We start from the raw sequence: 25,448 nt of genomic DNA, 5'->3' as shown, positions 1-25,448 counted from the left end.
TTTATAAAGCAGAAACTGTTTTTTATTTTATTTTTTTCTTTTGTCTTACTTAAATATTCATTATAGTTTATTTATTAAATATTTTACATCACTGTGCAAGTATTAACATTTCATTTATACATTAATGCTAAGATATATATACTTTAAAAATATTCCTTCATGTGTTTAGCATGATCCCTTTATCTAAACAAAACTAATATATATATATATATATATATAATTTCATTCAATATAAAACACAAGTTTTTATAAAAAAAATGTCTCAAGAGAATACTCTATAATCTTTTTCCTTACATATGTACAAATATTTCATAAAATTATTTGTGGTAATTGCAATAAAATAAATACCATAGTTGTATGCAATAAAATATAGATTGTAATTAATAAAAAGTCATTTTGGTTTTAAATTGCTTAAATGCAAAAAATTAAAGCACCTATTCAAACTCTGGTATATCATCGAATGAATACCCAGGTACTTTTCTATATGCTAAAATTGCAACTCTCATATGGTAAGCTCCCGGTATAAACATCAAAGCTCCTAAAATAATCACTGGCCACATACGATCTGAATACTGAAATAAAAGTTGGAATTATTTTTTAGACAAGTTTTAAAATGTAATCAAATCGATTAGCTCTAACCTTAGAATCAATGTGTCCACTCACAATTAAACTACCCATAATTAACATTATGGTTCCACCCACAAATAGAAGTGCTGCTAATGTTATGGCTTTCCATGGTATTTTTATAGGAGGTATGATAAACTGCAAGATAATAAAATAAATTTTTCATTGCATTGGCATCAATGAAACAAAAGCATTTGATTTAATAATTTGGTTTACTTGTGAATCAACGAAACCACTGTCGGTTTCGGTTAATTGTGTGTAATCCACGTTTTCAAATTGTCTTTCCCCAGCAATCTTTCTTCTAGACATGCTCACCTTGTATATGTATTCTGTAAATTGAAAAAAATTAATAAAAGAAGTCAATGATAGGTTCTTTATACTAAATATTTAATTCCTTTTAAGTAGTCATTGAAAGCTTGGAGTTTATTATAAAATTTGTTACAAAAATTGGTCTGTGGTTTCTTGCTTATATTCTTAAGAAATAGTTCTGTATTTAATTAAATTACTGACCATACAGTGTTGAGTCAAAGCAATAATTATTCCTACTAATTTTTAATTTTAATTATTTAAATAACACTATTTTATGAAATAATGTTGAAAACTAATCTGTCTTAAAATATAAATTTATATACCTTGCGAATTTTCCCATTTATTTTTAAAAAATCGTATTTATTTTAGAAAACTTGTACTACTGATCATAAAAGTGATAAATATAAAACAATTCTGACGTATGTACATTGCAAGAGGAATAGTTATAAGCTTATATGGATAAACGGATGCACTACATAACACATATCGATCGTAGAAAAGAAAAGGGTATACAAAATGTTATAAAAAAAAACTATTCACAATTCATTTCGATCCTACAATGAGGAAAAAATAGTTTTACAGCAATTTACATATTGTTTCTTATTATCTTTTAAAACTTAGAGGCTTAAAATATCGACTAAAGAATAAACATTTTTTAACATGTGAAAGTATGATACGACAAGTCGACAATGCGAAAGGTTAAGGTTATTTACTTATTTAAGGTATAGAAAAATTTATACATATAGGTGTCACTGGAGTGATTCGCGCCATTTTACAAAAACATTTTCTTCGAGAAGAACGATTACTAATAAACAAAGAAAGCATTTATAATGTGGCCTTCACTAATTTTCTTGTTTAAAATTTAATAGGAATTAGTAAGCTACCTAGCAAATAAAAATTCTCCATCTGCATCGGTTTCTTAATCCTTATAATCTTACAGAAACGGCAACGTTGGTAACCAAGCAAAAGCATAAATACCGTAAAGTAGAAAAACTCAATCTTAAAAAGTCCTTTACTGTTATATCAAAACGAGTTTTTATAGAGATATTAAAACATAAATATATGAAAAATCTGAATAAGGTAAATGCTAAGCTAAGATGTTAAATGAAGTTTAACATGTGTATATGTATATATATATATATGTATGTATATATTACAGGCAGAAAGATTGGAGAAGATGCAAGTGTAAATAAGCATGCGAGAATTTGTCATTTTCACCGAGAAATCGCATTATCAGCAATCAGGTGATCACTTTTTAATGTGAAGCTCTTTGGATAAATTATCCTGCGGTTTCCAGAAAGGTTAGAACGTTAGGAGTTTCAGCAACGAAAGTGAATTTGTTCCTGGATAATTTATTCTGTGCCAGGTTGACCTCTTGCGAATTCCAGGATTTGGCACAAAACTTATATTGACACGTAGTGAAACTTAACTTCGTAAGCATCGCATTTTCGCGTAAATTATCCTATTTTCCTTTTCTATAGTAGCTTCTAATTCTGCATTCCAATCTAGTCTATGAATCGATCTACTGAAAGCGAAAGATGCAACTTCGAATTTTCAGATTTTGCATTTCCTTTTCTAATTTTTCCTGCTAATATAGCTGTTTTTTTACGCGGCTACAGGGTATACTTTTATGCTACGGAAAAAATTGATTCGTTGTGGTTCAACTTTCAACTATGCTACAGTGTAATAACAACAACAGTTTTTTCATGTTAAAGTACAGAGTGAAGCTAGCCGAACCACACACAATTCAATTTCCTATTTTGTATGGCTTGTATGTATGTATGTATGTCACGTTTATTACAGAATTTAAATATTTTATGCCTCTATCCGTATAATTTGGGATAAACCCTACTATAAGCATATTTAAAATATATTTATCTTATTACAACTAATTACACTAGCTCAACAATGTAGCGGAAAAGAACAAATCTAATAGCGAATTCGGACATTTGCACTGATGGCACCATCGCTGCCATCGCTGAATGCTTTCCAAATATTTCCAATTTTCCAATTAGTTTAAAATTCAACACAGATACAAACAATACACACCATATTTTCCAAACTATATATTTGTTTGATTGTGGCGATCTTTGAGCTAAAGAAAAGCTGCTCGATTTTTCGTTATCATAAAATTTAAGGCTAAGCGATACGCAACGCTGGTCGCTGGTCTAAACTGGTCTGGTGCTGATTGGTGCTGATAACCTGAGCCCTTTTTCAGCTAGCTTTAAAAATCAACACAAATATATAGTTTGCGTGACACGCAATATACCACTTGTATCAATTTTCAAGTTAATTAAAAAACAGTCCTAGCAGAGGCAGATTTGCAGTAGTAATTGTGTGTGGCACTGGCACTACTGGACCCTGGGCCTGGGGCTTGACTTGGACCGCCTGCCGCCTGGACCCGAGCGTCCCGGGCTGGACCTATCGCGGATCGCCTATCGGTACTTTAGCAAGTTGGTAAGCAGCAGTAAGCAGCATTGGATAGCGAAACGCCGCTTTAGCCTTTGGAAGTGTACTGTTGTTTTAAAAGGTGGTTTTTGTGAAAATTAATTGACATAAACATAATATGAAACGAAGGAGACATTTTAGCATTACCTTCAACGTTATCTCTTTATAAAAACTACCACTTCATACGGTAGGTTAAAGAGTATTGTAAATAATCATTGTTTCTGCTGCTAAGTATATAACCTTCTGTCATGTCAATATGTTGTTATTTCAAGCCAGAAAATTTAGCTTGAAAAATGTCAGATTTAACAAAAAGGGATATCTTATTTTATAGTAAATAATTTACATATTTCTCTGCTTAGGAATAATTGATACTTTCTCATTAACTTTTTATTACAGAACAGTTAAGTTTTAGTTATAACTATTATTATTATTGTGAACTTTTTTTTGTCTAGATGAATTAGACTAGCCTATGATATTTAAGCTCTTATAAAGAAGACGGTATGTTTCTGAAAGCATGGTTGCATATTCTCCTGTGGAATGAATGAGGAAGAGCTTTTAAAACGATCAGCAGCTGAGAGGGATAGGATATTTAGCTGCTATGACCGAGGAAGAGAAAATGGAGCTGAGATAGATCCCTGGGAAGATCCAGCTTATGAGGTCTATCATACTACTGACAGATATGGATTTATTCAGTAAGTGATACAGAAAATATACTGAAACAATACATTTGTAAATAAATATTGTTCATATGGAATACTTCTATATTTTTAGTGATAAAAGATTACCTCAAACACATAATGCTAGTGAACTGAGATCACATCATGTAGAGATGGAAAGGGTTAAAAAATGGGAGAAGATGACTAGACAGTGGGATCATTCTACCACTAAAGAAAAATTAAGACGAAGAATTTACAAAGGAATTCCTGATAGATTTCGTGGACAGGTTTGGATTTTGCTCTTAGGAATAAAAAGTTTAAAAATTGAACATTCTGGTAAATATGAGGAAATGTTACAACTGGCACGTCAATGGTCAACAGAGATCAGACAAATTGATGCAGATGTAGCTAGACAGTATAGGGATCACATTAACTATAGGTTTGCTAAAAATAATTACTATCATTATAAAATATTTACTAAAATCTTTTTATAATTTATTTATGTCACATTGCAGGGAGAGATACAGTATTAAGCAACGGTCTATGTTTTACGTTCTTGCAGCTTACAGTATGTATAACATGGAAGTAGGATATTGTCAAGGAATGTCTGTATTAGCTGGATTACTTTTATTATATATGGATGAGGAAGATGCATTTTGGGGTCTTTCGGTTTTGCTAGCAGATAAAAAATATAGCATGCATGGTAAAACTAAAAATAATTTATTTAATTTTTTAATTTTACCTGATATAATAAATTGCATATGGATTATCTTCTTTTTTTAGGATTTTATGTAGATGGGTTTCCAAAGTTGAACAGATTCATTGAACACCATGACAAGATAATGACAAAATTCTTACCAAAGTTAAAAAGAAAACTAGATAAATGTGGTTGTGACTCCATATTATATGCATTAAAGTGGTTTTTTGTCGTTTTTCAAGAAAGGGTAAAGCATCTTTTTAATGTTAGTTTTACATATATTAATAAACATATATTAAAAATTGATGTTCTATTTGTATAGACACCAGTGAGTTTAGGTCTGCGTATCTGGGATATATTTTTATTAGATGGAGATAGAATGTTACCAGCAATGGCATACACAATAATGAAACTACATAAACGATATCTGGTTGATATGGAAAGTTTGGACGAATTTTGTAATTATTTACAAATTAAATTAGAAAAGGATTTTCGGTTTGATGACGATACAGTGATTAATGCTATGGTTCGCCATATGGAGGAATTGAAAAGAGCAAAATTAGATTATCCTGGTCCACCATTAGAGCATGAGCTGCCTAGATATCCTTTTGGTACTTTTAAAGAGCCGTCATTTTCTAGTAAAGTTGGAAGGCGTAGCGCAGAATTTAGCGAGGCACAACATGTGATGAGAGAATCCGTAACACAGCGAAGGGATATGGCGGATATGGCTGTTGTAGAAGAGAATGGAGAAAATACTACCTACATAGACGGTACAATAAGTTTCTATTATTGATATATTATTAAGAAATAAATTAATTTGTTCAAGTGTCTAAAAGAAAAAAGATCATTTTTTACTTAAAATTTTCCATGTGCCCAAAATAATTGAATAAATCAATTAAATGAGTGTTTTCAAATGTAAACATACATGTATCAAAAAATATTGGGTATTTATAAATTCATTTTAAATGACATTTTTTTCATTCTTAAAGCTTTTTTTGCTCCAAAATATAATACTTCCAGCTAAACCAGTTGTTCCAAAAATGAATTTATATAGCTCATTTTGAAAATTTTTCAATATTCAAACGTGGACTGTAATTTATTACAAGTTTTATCAATGCCTTATTTATCCGTATCTCTTATTGTTAGGTAAATATTCATACGATTCAAGAATCGAAGATAGCACGTCTCCTAATGGCTCCCGTAGATCTCTGGCCGAGACATCAGTGACCTCGACTGCTGATTTATCGGTATTTAGTTCAGTAACGAGATCGCAGGCGCTGGATAATAGTCTAGACACCCAAAGTAACATATCCAACGGCAGTTCAGAAAGTGGAGGACTACTAACACCCAGGGCGACTCCTCACCAGCCTAGTCCGGATGTAGTACGGATTTACGTCCCATACAATTCACCATCTGCTTCATACAAAGACGATCTACCACGAACCTTACCGAGGTCCCTTGAAACCAATAGAATTCGTATCCGCGTAGATCCTGATCAAACACCAATTGTAGAAAATCTTAAACCATTTACCCTGGAAAGTCCGGAATTGGAGGTGGATTTAAAGTAATAATGGCTTCTCTCTAATATTTTTAAATCAGTGTTTACTTCTAAGAATGTTATATATAGTACCCGACTAACTTAGAATGTTATATATATATATATATATATATATATATTATGTTCGGCATAAACCGTGTTAATAGCCAAGTCCATTGTAATATACAGAACAAGCATAATGCGTCTACTCATAACGGTTGATAATAATAATTAGAATTACTGAATGAGATAAATTAATATCGATCTATTTGGTAAACTTGAATTTTCAAAATACGTGTGATGTGTAGAAAAAAATTGTTAAGAATCTTAAATCGTATTATAAACGCGCATATGTATAATATGTAGTAAAATTATAGATATATTGAAATAATTAGATTAGAGATAATGACAACTCCAATTGTTAGAAAAATCTGTTCGTACACATATTAGGAAGCTCTTTTCTGTATCCTGAAAAAGTTATTTTATATCATACTTTTTATTAATAATATCATTTTGATTTTTATAATTTCATAAAAATTAAGTAAGAAACCTAGAAAAATTTTTAGCTTAATGAAACAAAATATTCTGCTTTATTCAAAACTAGAAGAATTTTTGGAAACTACATTATTTTTTAACAATTTATTTTTTTTATTCAATTCTGAATAAAATTGATTACTCATCTAAATATTTATACAGGAAGCAAGTCTTTATTTATATTATAATGAAAGAAATCTATACATTTTCAAAATTAAACTGTAATATTCGCAATGCCTTCAATATACAATGCAATTTGTTACATAGCAAATTGCTGATTGGTTTATTCAATGTTATAAAGAACACAAAGTACAAAATTAATGTATAAAATTATCATTATCGTAAATACACAAGGCATTACAGTGTTGCAATAAACTTAAAACAATAATTAAAGTCTCCTATCTGTTGTATAGGAAATATACACATATAACAAATTAAATTATATTGGGATAAATAAGAACTATTATTTCTGTCTTTAAGATTATCATATTTACTTTAATAAGATTTTCTGTGTCGCATTTCATATAGATGATAAATATATTCTTTTATATGTAAGACATATATATATATATATATATATTTAATCAATTTTTCTTTAGTTTGACTAAAAATGAGAAGTAGGCTTTTAAAACGTGTGAACTATTTTGTTACAATTTTCATTGATTATTTGCAGAATATTCGTTCAATTAATTACATTATTGTGTTGGCAGAGTAAGTTTTGTAAAGTTACATAAAATACATGTTAATTTTTTAATTTTTATATCTTAAAAACAATAATACTCATCTCTCTTACTTTATTCAGTTATTTCTTATCTACATCTTTACTTATATACATTGGAAACAGAAGAAAATAGTTGTTAATCAATAATAGTGAATATAAAATTTTAAATAATAATAAAAGTTATATCAATTCATCCTTCGTTATACCAAAACAATAATAATAATTTAAATATGTATCAACTAAATATATTTATATTTTATAATATCGCTATTGAAGCAACGATATGATTTGTTCAATTAAATCTTTTTAAACATTTTTAAGTCAACATTATTTATAGGCATTGGTACTCCATTTATTATAACTTGTGGCCCAGGATAATAGCGCCATAACAGACTGGAGCCTCTATTTAATTGACGAACAGATGATAAATGTCTCCAACAATCCAACCAGTTATTATAAATTGGCATATTTGGAGGACAGCCAGCAGCTAGACTGTAATAATTTTAATGAAGAGAATTTGCTGAATTAATTAATTTCTTAAGTCATTGTTCAGAAACTCTTTACTTACCCACTATTATTAACAGCCATGCAATGGGAAACCAACAAGCATGGATAAGTAACTGTAGTTGCAAGGAACTAGAAAAAATTTATTAAGGGAATGAGTCAAATTAGTCAGAAAGGAATTAAAGTTAATAAAAAGATTGATTTTTACCGTCATAGCTGACTCAGTATTAATATCATGATCTGAAATAAAGTACTTATTTATGGCATAAGTAGAAGCACTGACCATTATTAGAACAGCAGCATTTCCAATTATCCTTGGAATTATTCCAGCATAATATCCCATTATGCCATTTTCCCTATATACTTCTCCAAATGATCTGAGTAAACCACTGTAAATAATAATAATTCATTACCAATGTATTTAAAAGGATAAAATATAAATATTTACTTGTATTTGTTTTCTCTTCCAACAAATTGAGCCATAATCCTTAGAGCAATAACATCAAAAGGATGACTAATTATAATTCCTACAATTCTACTAATCAAATCCCTAATCAACTTAAATACACATTTAGAGCGTCTGTAAAAAAAGATCATTATTCATAATTTATAATTTTGAATGAAAACAAAGATTACCTCTCTGATTCTGTTAACTCGTCATCTTCTTTCTCATTATACAATTCATATTTCAAAGTTATAGATTTGCAAATAGTAGTTGTTTTATCAAATGCTATAGCACTGACAGTATAGGCACATAATTTTGGAACAAGACCTCTGTAGCATCCAGTAAATCCATCTACGCTTTTGATATACTTTACTGTAATAGAAAAATGTTCAGGTATTATACAGTAAACTCAAAAAATGTTGTCTTTGTCACATACCATACTTAAAAACATTTGGTAAACCCAATGCAGGTTTTCCAAAAAGAGTCGTAGTTGGTTTTGGTGGAATAGGCTCATGACCGATCTATGGATACAATGATTAAACTTTTCCTTTCATACATTATTAGTATCACAAATAAAATCTATTTACCTGTATCAAAACTTTTGCATATTCAATTGGGTGTGCAATGGTGTTTAATAACATCCTAGATGCGATGCCAGACCATAATGATTCATCTTTTGATGGAACCATGATGTTTTACACAGCGAATTTTTAGACCTCCTCAAATACACATATAGTTCGATCCAAAAATTATTTCTAACCACAAACTATTTAATTGTTTTTATTCACAAAACAGGTAAAGGTGCTGGCGGTGCTGGCACACGGCGCGTCGCTCCATACGCCGTGAATGCGGTGTGTATGTATATACGTATAATATACATATAATATACATTCAAATACACTGTCCTATCGTCCAACCCAATGTCGATTCGACTGTTTCAACTGTACTATCAAATATGCTCCTCATAATCTATCAAGTATGTACATACTATGTATGTGTATGTACTCGACTCTACTTGCTAGTACTACTTTAAGCTTTAAAATACTTCAAATGCTTCAATGCCTTCAATTCGAGAAATGGTGAATGAATCAAATCTGTCCAATGCTTCTGAAAAATTGAAGATCGAAGGGTTCTAAGGGCCAGCTTTTCTACCTGCAGTTTAGCCTATTGATAAACGTCTTGTTAAATTTATTCGTTTGGTAAAGCTTGAAATGGAATAGAATTTATTACAGTTTGTAATAACCAAATAAATAAATTTTAATAGGTGGAAAAACTGTGTTGGGATCGATGTGTTTCAAATTTCATATCGTTTTTCCGATAGTTCGCTGAAGCTGGGCAAAGCTTTATAACATTTTAGGGTCGGTTGTCCAGGTAAAACTTACAAACTGTAGTAAATTCTATTTAATTTCAAGATTTTTACCAAATGGATAAATTTATCCAGACGTTTGCCAATAGGTGGAACAAGTAACAACCGACTCTATAGAATCTGGGCGGCTCATATCATAGTATATAGCTGCCTATACACAAATGACGTCACATTGTCACATGAATAAAAAAGAATGTCAACCTGCTCAGCTCAGCTCAGATCAGGAGCGCAGCGCAGCTTCCTTTCCCTTACGTCTTTTCAACCCTTTCAACCCAGCAAATGTTTACCTTTTAACGAAAATTTTCGGTGTCGGTAAGGATCGAAAATGATATATATACAGATATACATTTATTATTATTCATTACACATGCCGATACTACTGATATTTATCGTTAACTTCTGCCTTAAGGATAAATATCGGTATACAGTTTAAATTCCCACAGTGTAGTTCGTAGTGTTTTCGTCCTTCGGCCGACCCACTTGGCACTTCTTCACCCCTCCTTCGTGACCCGTGAAGTGAACGAACTTATAGGTCTGTTCTTTTTCGTTGCACTATCGAACTGGTGCAATTAATTGAAATAAGACAAACATATGTATGTTTTCTCACTCCAACTCATTGCACTAGTGCTGTAATGCAGCGAAGAAGAACAAACCTTATGTGAAATAAACATGCTTTATTAATTTAACTGCGGTATTCATAAACGGAACTTAACCTTAAATTCAAACTTAACATCGGTAAAACCTATATTCTACGTTACACATCTTATAGACTTCACGGCAATCTTGAGCCCAAGTTCCATTGATGAATACCGGTGTTTAGTTGCCGTTGAAGCGACATCTCTAATTCAACCGATCAGGCGATCAACCTATATCAAATTTGCTCATCCATGACAGTCATCAAAATCCAAGAAGGTTTAGTTGATTCGTATGATTATGGTATTTTGGTTAATTAAAAACCTTTATTATGTACGCATACCATAATGAATATTAAATTTTCACCACTTCCAAAAAACAATAAACTAACTGCAATTTAAAATATTTTATTGTCACAATGGTTACAATCGTTACAATGTGAAAATTATAAATGCTCCAATGGCCGCAAGCGCCGTAAGTTTATTTTACTTAATAACATTTATATATGCTTAGTTTATCTTTCAGTAATAACATTAATACAACAAAAAAATTGTGATGTGCTTACTTACATTTACTCTTAAACTTTATCATTCAGTTCTTGTCCATTATTTTTTTTTTCAATAATATATACTTTTTAATTTTATTTCTGTTTGATGTATATATTACCACTTAAATACTTGATGAGGCCTTATCTTTTGTTTTTAAAAGTCATAAATGATTGTAGGTGAAAGACTCAATAAAATTAATCATGAGAACTTTCTTAGCGTTAATTGTTTTGACACAAGTAAAAGGAATTTTTAGTCATTCATGCCCAGAGCAATGCTTGTGCAAACCATTTGGTTCTCAAGAGGAAGGACTGCGGGTCAAATGTAATGATCCAATACAAAGCATTAGAGATATTAATATTACTGCTATTAGCACAGAATTGCTAAGCCTGTAAGTATCTTCCTTTTGTTCTATTTCAATAAATAATGTTGTATACTGCAGTGTTAATATTTATTACAGGAATTTAAGCAAAACTAATATTTATATTATTGAACAAAATGTATTTAAAAATTTAACAAATCTTAAACGTTTGGATTTATCTGAAAATAAAATTACTTCTATAGATGAAGAGGCATTCAATGGCTTAGAAAACTTGGAAAGATTGTAAGTATATACAAATTTTGTGTTTCCTGGTAATTTCTTTTTAATTAATTTAAGTTATTTTTAATTTAAGGGACCTTAGTAAGAACCAGATATCAGCCATTGACAGTTTTGCTTTTAGAAGACTGACCAATCTAAAAAACTTGTAAGTTTTGAATTATTTTCTATTTACTATTTGTTAACAAATTATGTATTTATTGCAGAAAGTTAAATGAAAATAATATAACGACTTTAAAAGAAGGAACATTTTATGGTTTGAAATCACTAAAGAGACTGTAAGTTTTGTTTGCTTCTTTTAAATAAACAATCTCTTATTAACTAAAGTAATTAGCAGATACAATATTTTTTAAATCTTTATTTAGGGATTTATCGGATAATCCATTAGAGTGTGATTGCGAGCTTTATTGGTTTTCTACTTGGATTCAAAATTCTTCAGTAAAATTGAGGTAAAACCAAAATAATAAAAAGAAATGATTTGTAATTATAAAAATATTTAACAATTTTTTTAGTCCCCCACCTATGTGTGCATCTGGCTTTACTACAAAAGGGAATACCGAGAAAAGACTAAGGTTGGATGATTTCCATTGTCAATGGCCAGCACCATTAGTGGAAGTTTATCCTAGTAAGAATCAAGTAGTATTTGCAGGAGATTCGGTGACATTAAAATGCAGAGCTCCCAGTGTAACAGAAGATAGGAGTGCTAAGCTAAGTTGGCTTTGGTATCCTAACACAACAGCTGAAAATGTAGATATGAATTGGTATAGTGATCCACGGAAGAAACTAGCCAATATTAAAATAGAAAATAGATATCTATCTGACAGTGGTATTGTAGATAGTTCATTGAATATTGTTCCAGTAAAAATGGAGCACAATGGACAGTGGAATTGTTTCTTGGTTTCAATGAATGGTAATAGATCAAAAGCAATTAGTATTATTGTTATTTCTGATGAGACTCAATACTGCCCTTTGACAATAACAAGAAATAACAAAGGTATTTATGCCTGGCCTAGAACAGTTGTAGGCTGGAAGGCCGAACTACCTTGTGAAGGCAATGGTTTGTCAGGATTAATGCAAATATCATTAAAAGCAACATATCAATGCAATACAACTGGATTTTGGGAGGACCTTGATACAGAGTCATGCCCATATATTTCTCACACAACCAAAGTTCTGGAACAATTCTCGAAAGTTAATTTGTCTCTAGCAAAAAGTACTTTGTTGGAAACAGCAAAAAGATTTAAAAATTATACAGGGAATGGAGTAGCTTTGAGTGATCCTGTAGAAATTAATTTCATAACTCAAACTATAGAAAATTATCTAAACTTTTTAACCGAGGAAAAAGAGCTAGGTAACATTTTAATAGATATAATTAGCTCTGTAATGAATTTGCCAAAAGAAATTTTACAGATAGCAGAAAATAATTTTAAATCTTGTACAAGATTGTTAAAATCAGTGGAAACTATAACAAAATTTAGTCCTTCCATTCAATCACATAAAAAGAATATGGCTTTGGAAGAATTTAAAATTAATTCAGACTCGTTTAATGGATTGATGTGTACCTGGTATTCTGGTATTACTACCGAGAGTAAAGAAGAGGATAAATTATTGTATTGTGCAACAAATAATAAAACAGCTCCAATGAATATGAAAGATAAAATGGTTGAAGCTTCTGTTCAATTGCCAGCATCCCTGCTACATAAAATTAAGCAGGCTGCAATTCAACAACTAATGGTTTCTATGTTTAGTGATAGTAGAATCTTCCCAAGAGTTCTGGACAAGAATTTGGATATTTCTACACCAGTGGTTGGTGCAAAATTAATTGGAGCAACTATACAAAACTTATCCGAGCCGATTTATATAATGCTTAAAGTTCCATTCTATAAATACGCCAATAAAATACCAAGACCTGTTGTCTGGGATCAAACAGACGAATCTAGTGGTTGGTCCAGCAGTGGCTGCAAATTATCCAATTTTTTAAATAATTTAATTATATTCCATTGCTACAGATTGGGCTATTATGCATTACTACAAGATGTTACAGATTTGAATCAAAACAGTTTAAAAATTGGAGCTCAATTCAAATTCTCTCATCCTGCAATTTATATTGGAAGTTTTATTAACATTAGCTGCTTGGTTTTTACAATAGTAACATATATACTTTGCTATACTTCTATTGGAATGCAAAAGAAAGCAAAGCATTGCGTTATTAATATTTGGCTTTCGATGACACTATTAACATTTTTGTACATGATAGGAATACATCAAACGGAAAATATACAGATTTGCCAAAGCGTTGGATTGATCTTGCATTACTTGTCTTTATGTTGTTTACTGTGGATGGCTACTTCGGCAAGTAATATGTACAAAAAGTTATCGAAGCCTGACATCACCGCTTTGCCGGAAGATGAAATGTCGGAGCAACCATTACCAAAGCCTCTTTTGGGACTCTACCTAGTAGGCTGGGGAATAGGACTAATTATATGTGGAATATCGGGAGCAATCAATTTAAGAGAGTACGCAGGATATTCTTACTGCTTTCTTAATTCAGGACCAGCACTGGCTGCTCTATTCATTCCAGCATTGATTTTATCTGTTTATTTGATAATTTTCCATTTGTTCATACAATGCGCCATTAAAAACATTGATCTGAACACACAACTCTCAGAAGGCACTCAGGCAACAGAGAACATGGATTTGGAATTACTGGAACCGAATGCTAATATAATCGGAGACAGAAACAGTACTCATGGAACACAGACTTTATCTTCAGAGGCCGAGGATCCAGAACATTCACAAATCACCCAGTTAAAAGGACAGATTATAATGTTTGTATTATATTTGTTTTCTTGGACAGCAGCTGCAATGACTACTGCAAAACCACTACTACCTTACATTTCTTTTGGAGAAACTGCATTTGCTATTCTATATGCTGTCTTCAACAGTACTTTAGGAATTTTTGTATTGTTCTTTTATGGAATAGCAAGAAATGACGTGAGAACCCAGTGGTTGAAGACTCGCTGCTGGTTTGCAAAGAGAAAGAATCATTGCTGCAGAACTAGAAACGTCTCGGATGCAAATCCTGTGATACCAAGTCAGCCTCTGGTTCAAAATTTGATGGGCCCTCTAACAAATTCACAGGCAGCCCAAGTGACTTCCGACACGATTTCTGTTACCTCATCTAGACACACGAATAGATCTCAAAATATCTCTAAAACTGACCACGTGTATAACCAAGACACTTTGCCAGTTGCTTCTAAAATGGCAAATGTCAATCTGGTGGTTTTCCACCGTCAGCAACACAGATCAAACAATTCCGTTACAACTTACGCAGAACCTTCGTCAACCTGCGTAGAGATGTTTTACAATCCTCACCAGAGCGGTGTTGCAAGGAAATTTTTTAAAAAACAGCGTAGGCACACTAAAAACAACAATTTAGGACCTCGTAAACAGGGAGATGGTGGGGCAACCAGCGATGGTGGAAGCTGTATTTCAGTTCCACGATCAGGGAAATTGGAGAACGATATAGAATGCAGCATCTTAAGTAGCAGCGCTAAGGTCAACAATACAAACATTCATGTAGAAATGAATCCGATCACTGATACGAAGAACATAAATATTTTATCCGACAGCGGTGGAAGTATTTCAGAGGAAAGAAACATGCCAATTCGCTTCGTGATTGGTCAAGAAACCTTGTTGAGGTCAGCAAAGAAGATAAACAACGATAGAATACAAGAACAACCTATTAGTGGTATGCCAGTACAAACAATGACTTGCACGAAATTTCAATTGTCTAATCCAATCTCAGAATCGGAGACTGATGCTAAGACTGACGAAGAGAAGTTTCTCAGAAATGTATCTCAGCAGTGTAGCTTGGAGTACAGCTCAGGAATAGAATCGAATACTCAACTAAACAGTGAAAGAAGTGATCATAATCTTCCGGAGATAGGGGAGAGCGAGGAAATCAGGGAATTCAGGTGTTCCAATAGTAATGATGCCGATGTTGAACAATCCAGAGTTTTTGGCTGGGCTTACCATTCTAGTAGTATGTACTGTCTTCCGGTGGATTCAAAACCCTTACAGAATAGTTTTAGGAGCTCCTTGAACGATGTTGCTTCCATTACAAGTTCCAAAAATTGCGAATGGTCCAGACCGTCCTTGACGGATTTGCAAAGTACTGCAAGCTCCAATTTCTGCGATCAAGCTCCGGAATCTCAGAAAGTATTGGATCAATCCGAGCAATCCTTGTCAGAGATCAACAGCCTTACTAGCGATAACGCTTTCACTCTTATCCAGACCAAGGAAACTTATGCTGACTCTATTGCTAATATCATCGATCATTCAAAGAATTCGGATAAAATATTAATCGACCAACCTGTAGATCTAAACAATAAAGATCTCAATGAGGTTTCGGGATTTGCGTCAATTAAAACTATGTGCAATGTAGAGCAATGGAATTTGGATGAGAAAGTAATTAGCGAGATTGCAGATTCAAGCTTGCGACATATCAAGGCCAATGAATATTTGAAAGATGATGTCCTGGTTAAAAAGGAAACAAGTGTTTAATTTTAACATATTTTTCTTGGTACTGAGTTTTGTAAATTCCCAATCAATATTTCTGTTTAGTAAAGATAATAAACTACAGTAAATTTGATTCAAATTAGATCTTTATCAAACATAAACTTATCAGAATGTTTACAAATATGTGTAAGCGCCGACTCTAAGAGATATAATAGCTCAGAATTATCAGAAAATGAAAGCCAGGTAGCAAAACTAGTCACAGTAATGTTTTGAATATCAACGTTTAATTATCCTGACGTCATTATGATTAATTTTATTGTCTGAAAAATAATTCTAATTTGGAATTGCAGCGTTTTAAAAGTAACGAATATTTTAGCGATGAAAAATGTTGACTCTCTAAAGTAATAAATGGACATTAGTATTAACATACATTTTCTGAACATTTTTAAAAACAGCATTTTTTGGACCTATGATAAAGTAAATAGTAATGATTATTTTAAAAGGTAAAATTACTGGAAGATCGAGAAAAGAGGTCAACTTTTAATATTTGACGTTCCATTTTCGTGTATAGAAAACTGTTTACTTTAACATGTACTAAGTTATTAAAATCGTAATTGCTTTTTTGAAATCTATTTATGTTAAAATTTGTTAATAGTTCCTATCTTCCAGTAAAGTGCCAAGTAATATTCTTATTTAAAGATACATTTTGTACATTGTGATCTCAAGCGAATTTTGTATTACATCCTACAAAAGCGAGTTTTCGATTATATTTTGCTAATAATGCATTTTATTTACTGATTACTGTAAAAAATCTAAAAATATTTTTTAATTTAGGCTGTAAATAAGACTGTTTTTTTAAAATTATTTTCTTATGGATTATCGTATATTTGAAAAAAAAGAGAAAATTAAAAATATTATGGCATCGATTTATAAACATCTTTATTTTGATTTGTATATCTGTATATGCCATACAATTTACCGTAAAATACATTTTCATAACACGCGAGGAAAAAGTACATAGCTTTTCATGCCTTTTTTGCTAGATAAAAAACACGTTTTGCTGACTAACTGGAGCAAAATAAGTCTAGCGAGAGAAATATAAGTTCAGTGGGGTGAAATAAATGATTTTCACCCCGCCGAAACATACTTGAAAACTGTACTTCTTCTTATTTGTTATGGAACGTGCTATGTTGACCACGGTCCTACGGGAGGAATGTGATGAATTACCGACGAAGTTTGGATGTACTAAGTTACGTTAATAACTTCCTCTTTGGTCGGATATCAATCCCGTCTCGTACATCCAAATTTCGCACCTCGTCCATCATCGGTAATTGATCAGTTTTTTCCTTTAGTTATATATATATATATATATATATATATATATATAACAATGTACTACTTGTTATAAAAATTTATTTGTTTAGCCGCAAGATTCAATGTTTGAGTTTCTAATCGGCATATTTTTTGTTACATATGTACAATTTTTTTTATATTATGTGTACTCACCATTACTTTTTCTATTTGCCTCTTTTAAGGTATAAACTCTTTAATAATTAACGAATTTTTTATAATTTTGTGTAAGTTGTAGATATAATAAAAAGCCGCATTTACAACTGATTTTTATTTTTTCGCATAAAGACTGAATATTCTGTGTAATAATTATGGAATAATATTTCAGAAAACCATATATATGTACTGATATTTAAGAGTTTGTGTCATTTATATGAAAGCATACTACTTGGTTTTTGTATAATAAATAAAAATTAAAATACTTCTTTTTAAGAAGTTGTAAATATTATGTAGTGTTAAAAAGAAATAAATTTGTGTTAATTTTAAAACATTTTCCATTTTATCATTATAAATTTAATAATACTTTTTAACAATATACAAAAACATGTTTTTACAATAAAAACGTTTACAGTTACAGATTAAAAAAATTTGATTGCAATAACTTTTTTTAAAATATTTATATTATTACTGTGTTATCCAATTTTTTGGAGTTTTAAGTACCTCCAAAAGTTGAGCCTCTTTTGATCCTGGCTGAGGCTCATGCATATATTCCCATTTGGCATTCAATGGTAAAGACATTAAAATGCTTTCGTATCGTGCTCCTGGTGTATATAAACCAAATTTGGTACCCCTATCATAAATTAAATTAAATTCAACATATCTTCCTCTTCGTAGCAATTGCCATTGTCTTTCAGTATATCCATATCCATCTTCCTTATGGTTGTTAACGATTGGAATATATGATGGTATAACTGCTTCTGCACAAGACTTTACAAATTCAAAAGCACTATTTTGATCTGGTTTATCAAGATCATCAAAGAAGATTCCACCAACCCCTCTTCTCTCTGCTCTATGGTTTATATAAAAATAGTCATCACACCATTTTTTGAATTTTTCATAATAGTTTGGATTATGTTTATCACATGCAATCTTTAAAGTTTTATGAAAATGCTTTACATCATTCTCGTTTAAGTAATATGGAGTCAAATCTGTTCCACCACCAAACCACCATTTCACTGAGCCATCTTTATTTTCAACTTCAAAGTAACGATAATTAAAATGTATAGTAGGTACCATTGGATTACGTGGGTGAATAACAGCACTAACACCAGCAGCAAAAAATGGTACTGATCCTTCATCCAATTCTTTTCCTCTAGCTCTCATTTGTTGCACAGCACCTGGTGGTAATTTACCAGACACTACAGATATATTTACACCTGCCTTTTCAAATACTTGTCCATCTTGCAAGACACATGTAATTCCACCACCTCCCTCTTTTCTCACCCAGCGATCAACTTTAAATTTAACATCATCTTGCTCCAAAGCTTCTAATGCTTTACAAAAATCTGATTGTGTTCTCATAATTAGCATCTCCATTTTAGTTCGCATATTGTCTTTGTTTTTCTTTAATAAACTTATATCAGTAATAGGTGTAGCCATAAAATTTGGGAAATCATAATCCATAATTGTGCCTGTTATATTAGATATATTAAATAATGTAAATCCTACTAAAGTTCCACCTATACCTAGATATTTGAAACTTTTGTTACGAACAGTACTAGATTGAAAAAATAGAATATTTATTATTCTCCATTTTTTAAATATTCTTCTTGTAGCCATTCTGAAAATAATTCCATTGATTATTTGTCAAAGTAGTTGTTTTAAGAACATTAAATTAAAATTAACCTTGCTTCAGGATGTAATCAGTTGAAGGAAAATCTGCTGCTGCTTATAATAATATTACCGAATTATAATTTCTTTGTTATTTGATAATATCTTGTCTATTTAAAGAGTAATAAGGGATATAAAATAACTGTAAGCATAATCAAACTAAAAATAAAGAGATATTGAATGAGATTTCGCGGGTTTTGTAATAGATTTAATTGACCTAAACAGAAAATAATTGTCGTCAGTTATAATAACACGCTTAGCCCAATCAATCTTTCTGCTTTAGAACAACTTAGATAAGGTTATGGATTGAATGAAATTCTAATTAAATGATGTTTAAAAATCTTGAATACTAATGATGCACTAATCAAAATCCAAATATGCATAATACATATCTAATCGCATTTATACATATACATAATAGCTATATATGGTTATGTGTAATTAACTTTCAGATTACCGGTGCTTTTTTTGAATTAATTTTTAAATCTGTTCTATGACTTTTTTGACTATTAGCAATATATTTAAAGTAAAAAACTAAAAGGTCACAACAAAAGTTACACCTCACTTTAGTGGCGTCCGCTAGTCTTAAAAAGGTTTAAAAGTTAAAAGAATTGTGTTACACTGAATTTTATGTACCAACAATAGTATTACCATAAAAAATTAAGACAATAAATAAAATCATTAAACTGTATCAAAATAATTGCTAACATGAGGGTGGAAAAAAGTTTTAAAACAATTTTACAGCTTAGAAGATTTTGTTGTAAACCGATGTATGTAAGTGCTCCTATTTAACCTAAAATAATAATTAATGTTTCACATGATATTTAATGCTAACTTTGTTTTAAGCTATTTATCATTCTCGTGCGTTTCAATCTACTCATTTATAATTCATAGTATAATTTAATGTAACTGTTTATTAATTTAATAGGAGAATATTACAACAGATCATGTTAAGTTGAATTTTTCTGTGCCTCCACCAGAGTTTGATATCAATTTTCTATGCAATCCTAAGAACCGAGAACTTATTTTCAACAATATTCAAAAAAGGAAAGGAGTAGGTGATATTGACAAAGTTTTAAAATTATCTAAAAATCCGGATTGTCAAGAAGAATTATTAATTCAACTAAGTAAAATACCAAACTTGACAGACCCATCAGTATTAAATTATGGAGAAACATCAAAAATTTTAAGAGAACATGGCAGTAAACCACAGTTTGAATTTAAACCAAAAAGTTTCATAGCTTTGGCAGAAAAACTAAACCAAATAAAGATGACTGAATTATCTCCTTTGTCTGGAAGTAGAAGTTATATTTTTTTAGGAGAAATAGCAGAGCTAGAAGAAGCTCTAATTCATTATACAATCAATCAATTATTAAAATATCAATTTAAATTAGTATCTGTGCCTGATATTATTCCTACGATTGTTATAGAGCGTTGTGGACTAATAAATGATGGTGAAAGATCTCTTGTATATAATTTAGACCAATGTCGTGAGGTTAATTATAGCTTATCAGGTACAGCTGAAATGTCATTAGCTGCTAAACTAATGAATTCTCAATTTGACTTTAACCAATTGCCAGTTAAATTAACTGCTGTTAGTAGATGTTATAGAGCAGAAATATCAAGTTTAAAGGAAGAAGCTGGGATCTATAGGTTGCTTACTAAATCAAAACTTTCTAACTCTATTTTCTTTAATATTAATAATTATAAATTTCAGAGTTCATCAGTTTACCAAAGTTGAAATGTTCATATGTTCAAATCAAGTTGATTCTGAAAAAGTATTTCAAGAAATACAAAATATACAAGAGGATTTGTTCACATCGCTTGGATTAAATTTTAATGTAGTCGATATGCCACCTCATGATCTAGGAGCTCCAGCTTATCGGTATAAATAATTGATGTGGTAATTTTATAAATTTGTAATTGATAAGTTTATATTATTTGACTAATTAGAAAAATAGATATGGAAGGATGGATGCCAGGAAGATTTATGTATGGTGAACTTTCAAGTTGTAGCAATTGTACAGACTATCAATCTAGGAGACTAAATATCAAATACAATTCAGAAACTGGGAACTTACTACATGTTCACACATTAAATGGTACAGCGTGTGCGGTACCAAGAATGTTGATCGCTATTTGCGAGACTTATCAAACTAAAGATGGTAATATTAAAATACCACAGAAGCTAATTCCTTATATGAATGGTAAAACTATCATTGCCAAGCAAAACATTCCTGTTATGAAGATATACAAGGATTGGAAAAGAAATTAACTGTGTCAAATGTAAAATTTCATTAAGATTAAAAATAATTTTAAAGTAAATTTAAAAGAAATGCTTTATTTATTACTAGAGTATCTTGATAGAACTTATTGCTTTTACATATAGGAAATTAGAAATAAGCGAAACATGGTTATTAAACACCACCTGACAATATATTTTCTATAAACTAATACAATATTATTGTACAAAGTAAGACGGGTTTTCGAAAACTGTACGTACACAGGGATAAAGATTTCTTTCATAATTTCTTTGTTATTCTGTATATATTTTGTAGCGGAGTTATAAAAATGTAACACAAAATATGTTTCCTTAAAGTAATACAATTCAGAGACATTGCAAATGTACAATTCTTTTCCCACATAATATGGGCCTTTAGTATTATCCTCATTGTTTAGTAACAATTTAATTATTTCTTATATTGGCTCCATCTTGTAGAATGTAGCATGACTGTAAAACTTGATCTGCTTGATTTTGAAATTACTATTCATACGTAGGACTGATTTATATTTCACTTTGTATTGTTTAAAAATTTTTTGACAAAGTGTAGACATTTTTTATTTCTCATTTGTTTTTATTTATTTCTGGCAATGATTTTTTAAATTATTCTGAAAATATATATTTTATTCGTTAAGTCTGTTACCCGAGTTATTTAGGCATAGAAGACAATGGGTGCATTTAGCCTATACAACAGTTGAGTAAGCGATGTAATTCTGTCGCGTGATTGGTCAAAGCTCGGTTAGAGCCAAGGTATACCCAATCAAATGATAGAATCACTGATGAATTACTGATCGTTTACCCAATTGCTGCCTGGACTGGAAGTATGCATTATTAATGGTTTGATTTACTTTTTTATCTTTAGTCCTCTTCTTCCCCCGATTCTGATTCTTCCTCAGCATTCTGTAGCCACTCGACAAATTTTTTCATTTGGTCCAAAAACATCATTTTTCCTTTAAGAGAGTGCCCCTCCTTGTACCACTTCAGAATCACTGGTTCCGATACTACATCGGCTGAAAAAAAATAGAGATTAAATTATTAGTTGAACAATAAGTTTTTTTTACAGAAGGCTTATTTATTTATGTAAAAGAAAAAAGTATACTTTTATAGAAGAGGAGTATGATCTTTTGGAAGACTTTCATAAAGTTCATGTTTTCATAACAGAACTCCTGCACCTTGAGTATAAGAGCAAGTTCAGATCTGGCAGTGGTTGTAAAAGCTTCAAATAAAGGAGTATACGTTTTTAAATGTTTTAATGCTTGCTCAGCAACCAATTCTTCTTTCTTATTCCATTCTGCCTGACCCATTACAACAATCCAAATCTATAACATAATCAATTATACAAAACTATTGGCTATAACACAGGCAATTAGTTGATTAATTTATGGTTAATTGAATTATTTAAGAAAATTATAAGTTCTTTATGCTCATTTAATTTTGGTACTTGTTATATTTCTATACATTCATCCATTTAACTACTTCTAGGAGATATATTTACCAATCCAATAACTTCATGCTCTGGGATGTTGCTCCTTTGGGCCATTTCTTTGAGATCAAAAATAATATCTTTCATAGTACGGTTATCAGCTAAGTCGTCCAAGAGAAGAGTTTGGAGATCACGCTTTGCCTCTTGGCTGGCTTGAGCTTTATGCAGTTTTACAATATCTGCTAAACCTACAGTCTCAAACACAGATCGAAAATATTCTTCTGTCCTTTTATTTGGTGGCACAAATTCCATTAGCCTGATAAAAAACAAGAAAATATATTAATTTTATAACATTTTATAAATTAAATGTAATTACTGAAAAAGAAACTACATACCTTCCTTCAATACCTCCTCTTTTCAAAGCATTCATTAAACTAGGTAAACCCTTCTCCTGCTTCCAAGTTACAAAAACTTCCAATAAAAAGTTTAAAGCTAAATTGTCCTTTACAAGATGCTCATTTATTAAAACTGAAAGGACTGTTGGTGGTACAGAGCCATTAGAAATCCATAGTGCTGTCATTCGTGCTAGCTTAATCCTTTCTTCAGGTGTAAATCCTTTTATAAAAACTAGAACCTTCTTCATTTCCTCCTCAAACATTTTTTCCAAATACTTATAGCGTCGCATAAGCTTAATAAAGACCTAATATTGAAAGTATTATTGATAAAAAAAGTAATGAATAGTTAAGAGACAAAGAATTAATACTTGTAACTTCAATTGATTTTGACTCACTTGCTCAAAATTTCGCATTGAATCCATGTCATCTGATTGCTCGAAAACACATGCTGTTGTTTTAACTGGCTTGTCCCCATCTTGAGCAATAGAGCCACCTGGAACCAAGAGGCCACCAGCTATCAGGATATCAAAGAGTGCTTCACCATAGCGACGGTAGTCCAACTTTGAGCCAGCAGAGTCCAAATACTTGTAAATTGCTTCTAGGTCATTGCCAGCCTTTTCCAACCCAAGTAAAATGGCATCTCTAAATCCAGTCGGATCATATTTCTCTTTTTCATCTGTAATTTAAACTCAATTTAATATTCTTTTCACATTGCCAAGTTAGCAATCAAATAATAATAAAAATAGGATCTACCTCTTTTTCTGGTCTTTATTCGTTGACCCGACAGTACTGGTTTTTCTATTTTTTGACTCATACAACAATCTTCTGAAAATAGAACTCAATATATAATATCATGAAAAATTAGATTCATCAAGCATGAACAAGAAATAACAAAAGAGAAGTCAGTTATGTCCTAGACGAAAATGGTCAATGGTTCGAAAATAAATAAGAGTATATAGAAGAAAATTTAGTTAATAAAAATTCGAAGCGACGTATGTAGCTTTATGCAGGATTTCAATAGCTTTTGACACTTGACCTTAAAATGAAGCATTGTTATTTTTAGGATGTAAATATAAGCTAGACTTTTCCTCTAGTTTCTTTCGTACAATCTTGAAAAGGAAATAGGTGGGCAAGAGGAACAAAGCGAATATTTTTGATCTATTGTGTAAATTATGTTTTTGACCGAGGTTAAGGTCTCATTTAGGACCACGATGGCTGAGGCCTCAAACTTTCCGAAGCCGTGAAAATCGCATGGGATAAGCGATGATTTGGAAACACATTGTTCAGATAGAAAATGTCTTTAAAAAGCTGAACTAATTACTCACTATAATGCACGTACGACTTGAGAACCGCTCCTTTCCAGGTGAGAATCAGTGATGCGAAGTGCTTCAAGGAGGATTCTGAGCACTTCAGGTCAACTTCAGGATAACTGATGTCTGTGTTGAGGTCAGCGAAACCAAAGAGAAGAGACGAGACCGAGACTCGGAGAACAGAGGACAAACCAGACTTGACGGAAAATAGACAGCGAACTTTCCTTTAGTTATTTTATAAATGACTCGACGCCACCTAACGTAATATCAAGTAAAGCTTATGAAAATTCAATATGGCGATCAAAAAGCAGTGAGAGCCATGAGAGCAAACCGGTAGTTAGAAGCAGAGATGAAACGGGAGATTGCTCATGCCGATTGCCGTGTCCCGAAGCAATCCTTGCCGGTAGGCGGCGCTTCGATCCCATCGTTTAGCTTCCTGCAGCTTCCAGATGATTATGCCCTCGCGCCATCTATCGAAACTGATGCGAAACAACACGGCAGAGCTTCGAATAGGGTAAAACAGGTCTACATTAGATAATTTTATAATTTAAGAAAATATTTTTATTTTAGCGTAGAAAGATACACGAAAATAGCATTAATTTGTTAACAAACGAAATTAATAAAAGTATTATACATATACCCTACATTATTATTACAATATCCTTCTTAAATTTAAATATATGACTTCCAGATGATTTGTTTGATATATATATATATATAT

General features: G+C 31.3%; 7 protein-coding genes across 12 annotated transcripts; 3 read left to right on the top strand and 4 right to left on the bottom strand.

Annotated features, from left to right (window-relative positions):
• Positions 1-172: 172 nt before the first annotated feature.
• On the bottom strand, positions 173-2,574 carry LOC136775693 (transmembrane protein 230-like). 5 transcript variants are annotated; one of them, XM_066730680.1, is made up of 4 exons: positions 2,152-2,574; positions 841-953; positions 664-762; positions 173-572 (listed from the first exon to the last, which is right to left on the bottom strand). In XM_066730680.1, the coding sequence occupies exons 1-4, from the start codon at positions 2,162-2,164 to the stop codon at positions 435-437; spliced, it is 363 nt and encodes a 120-aa protein (XP_066586777.1). In that variant the 5' UTR covers positions 2,165-2,574; the 3' UTR covers positions 173-434. The 5 variants fall into 5 exon arrangements, with proteins under 5 accessions (XP_066586777.1, XP_066586775.1, XP_066586779.1 ...); XM_066730678.1 differs by having other exon boundaries at positions 224-572; positions 640-762; positions 2,152-2,549; XM_066730682.1 differs by having other exon boundaries at positions 234-572; positions 640-762; positions 2,091-2,546.
• A 670-nt stretch (positions 2,575-3,244) lies between these two features.
• LOC136775689 (USP6 N-terminal-like protein) lies at positions 3,245-7,363 on the top strand. Of its 2 annotated transcripts, none has more exons than XM_066730675.1 (7): positions 3,245-3,390; positions 3,834-4,073; positions 4,153-4,476; positions 4,553-4,740; positions 4,821-4,981; positions 5,057-5,504; positions 5,881-7,363. In XM_066730675.1, the coding sequence occupies exons 2-7, from the start codon at positions 3,919-3,921 to the stop codon at positions 6,300-6,302; spliced, it is 1,698 nt and encodes a 565-aa protein (XP_066586772.1). In that variant the 5' UTR covers positions 3,245-3,390; positions 3,834-3,918; the 3' UTR covers positions 6,303-7,363. The 2 variants fall into 2 exon arrangements, with proteins under 2 accessions (XP_066586772.1, XP_066586771.1); XM_066730674.1 differs by lacking the exon at positions 3,245-3,390 and adding an exon at positions 3,401-3,568 and having other exon boundaries at positions 5,881-7,362.
• A 212-nt stretch (positions 7,364-7,575) lies between these two features.
• LOC136775691 (mitochondrial carrier homolog 2-like) lies at positions 7,576-9,907 on the bottom strand. Its single transcript, XM_066730676.1, has 7 exons — positions 9,063-9,907; positions 8,912-8,996; positions 8,667-8,847; positions 8,479-8,610; positions 8,239-8,419; positions 8,095-8,162; positions 7,576-8,018 (listed from the first exon to the last, which is right to left on the bottom strand). The coding sequence occupies exons 1-7, from the start codon at positions 9,162-9,164 to the stop codon at positions 7,823-7,825; spliced, it is 945 nt and encodes a 314-aa protein (XP_066586773.1). The 5' UTR covers positions 9,165-9,907; the 3' UTR covers positions 7,576-7,822.
• An 815-nt stretch (positions 9,908-10,722) lies between these two features.
• Remo (Remoulade) lies at positions 10,723-17,351 on the top strand. The gene is made up of 7 exons (XM_066729923.1): positions 10,723-10,948; positions 11,199-11,410; positions 11,480-11,623; positions 11,694-11,765; positions 11,824-11,895; positions 11,983-12,066; positions 12,130-17,351. The coding sequence occupies exons 1-7, from the start codon at positions 10,934-10,936 to the stop codon at positions 16,181-16,183; spliced, it is 4,653 nt and encodes a 1,550-aa protein (XP_066586020.1). The 5' UTR covers positions 10,723-10,933; the 3' UTR covers positions 16,184-17,351.
• Positions 17,352-17,491: 140 nt separating this feature from the next.
• On the bottom strand, positions 17,492-19,474 carry Coprox (oxygen-dependent coproporphyrinogen-III oxidase). The gene is made up of 2 exons (XM_066729926.1): positions 19,334-19,474; positions 17,492-19,268 (listed from the first exon to the last, which is right to left on the bottom strand). The coding sequence occupies exon 2, from the start codon at positions 19,265-19,267 to the stop codon at positions 18,113-18,115; it is 1,155 nt and encodes a 384-aa protein (XP_066586023.1). The 5' UTR covers position 19,268; positions 19,334-19,474; the 3' UTR covers positions 17,492-18,112.
• A 479-nt stretch (positions 19,475-19,953) lies between these two features.
• SerRS-m (Seryl-tRNA synthetase, mitochondrial) lies at positions 19,954-21,604 on the top strand. The gene is made up of 4 exons (XM_066729924.1): positions 19,954-20,092; positions 20,247-20,971; positions 21,036-21,203; positions 21,272-21,604. The coding sequence occupies exons 1-4, from the start codon at positions 20,027-20,029 to the stop codon at positions 21,591-21,593; spliced, it is 1,281 nt and encodes a 426-aa protein (XP_066586021.1). The 5' UTR covers positions 19,954-20,026; the 3' UTR covers positions 21,594-21,604.
• Positions 21,605-21,731: 127 nt separating this feature from the next.
• On the bottom strand, positions 21,732-24,937 carry kra (basic leucine zipper and W2 domain-containing protein kra). Its single transcript, XM_066729925.1, has 8 exons — positions 24,743-24,937; positions 24,171-24,242; positions 23,813-24,093; positions 23,418-23,722; positions 23,095-23,338; positions 22,699-22,918; positions 22,448-22,609; positions 21,732-22,207 (listed from the first exon to the last, which is right to left on the bottom strand). Exons 2-7 carry the CDS (start codon positions 24,229-24,231, stop codon positions 22,458-22,460), a joined length of 1,263 nt encoding a protein of 420 aa, XP_066586022.1. The 5' UTR covers positions 24,232-24,242; positions 24,743-24,937; the 3' UTR covers positions 21,732-22,207; positions 22,448-22,457.
• Between the last annotated feature and the right edge of the window lie 511 nt (positions 24,938-25,448).

Source organism: Prorops nasuta, unplaced genomic scaffold (assembly GCF_024137725.1).
Source record: "Prorops nasuta isolate Cenicafe-Biocafe unplaced genomic scaffold, Cenicafe_Pnas_1.2 PNAS00008, whole genome shotgun sequence".
Classification (NCBI taxonomy): domain Eukaryota; kingdom Metazoa; phylum Arthropoda; class Insecta; order Hymenoptera; family Bethylidae; genus Prorops; species Prorops nasuta.
The sequence above is the reverse complement of the archived record's forward strand: the minus strand, read 5'-3'. Positions and strand labels throughout refer to the sequence as shown.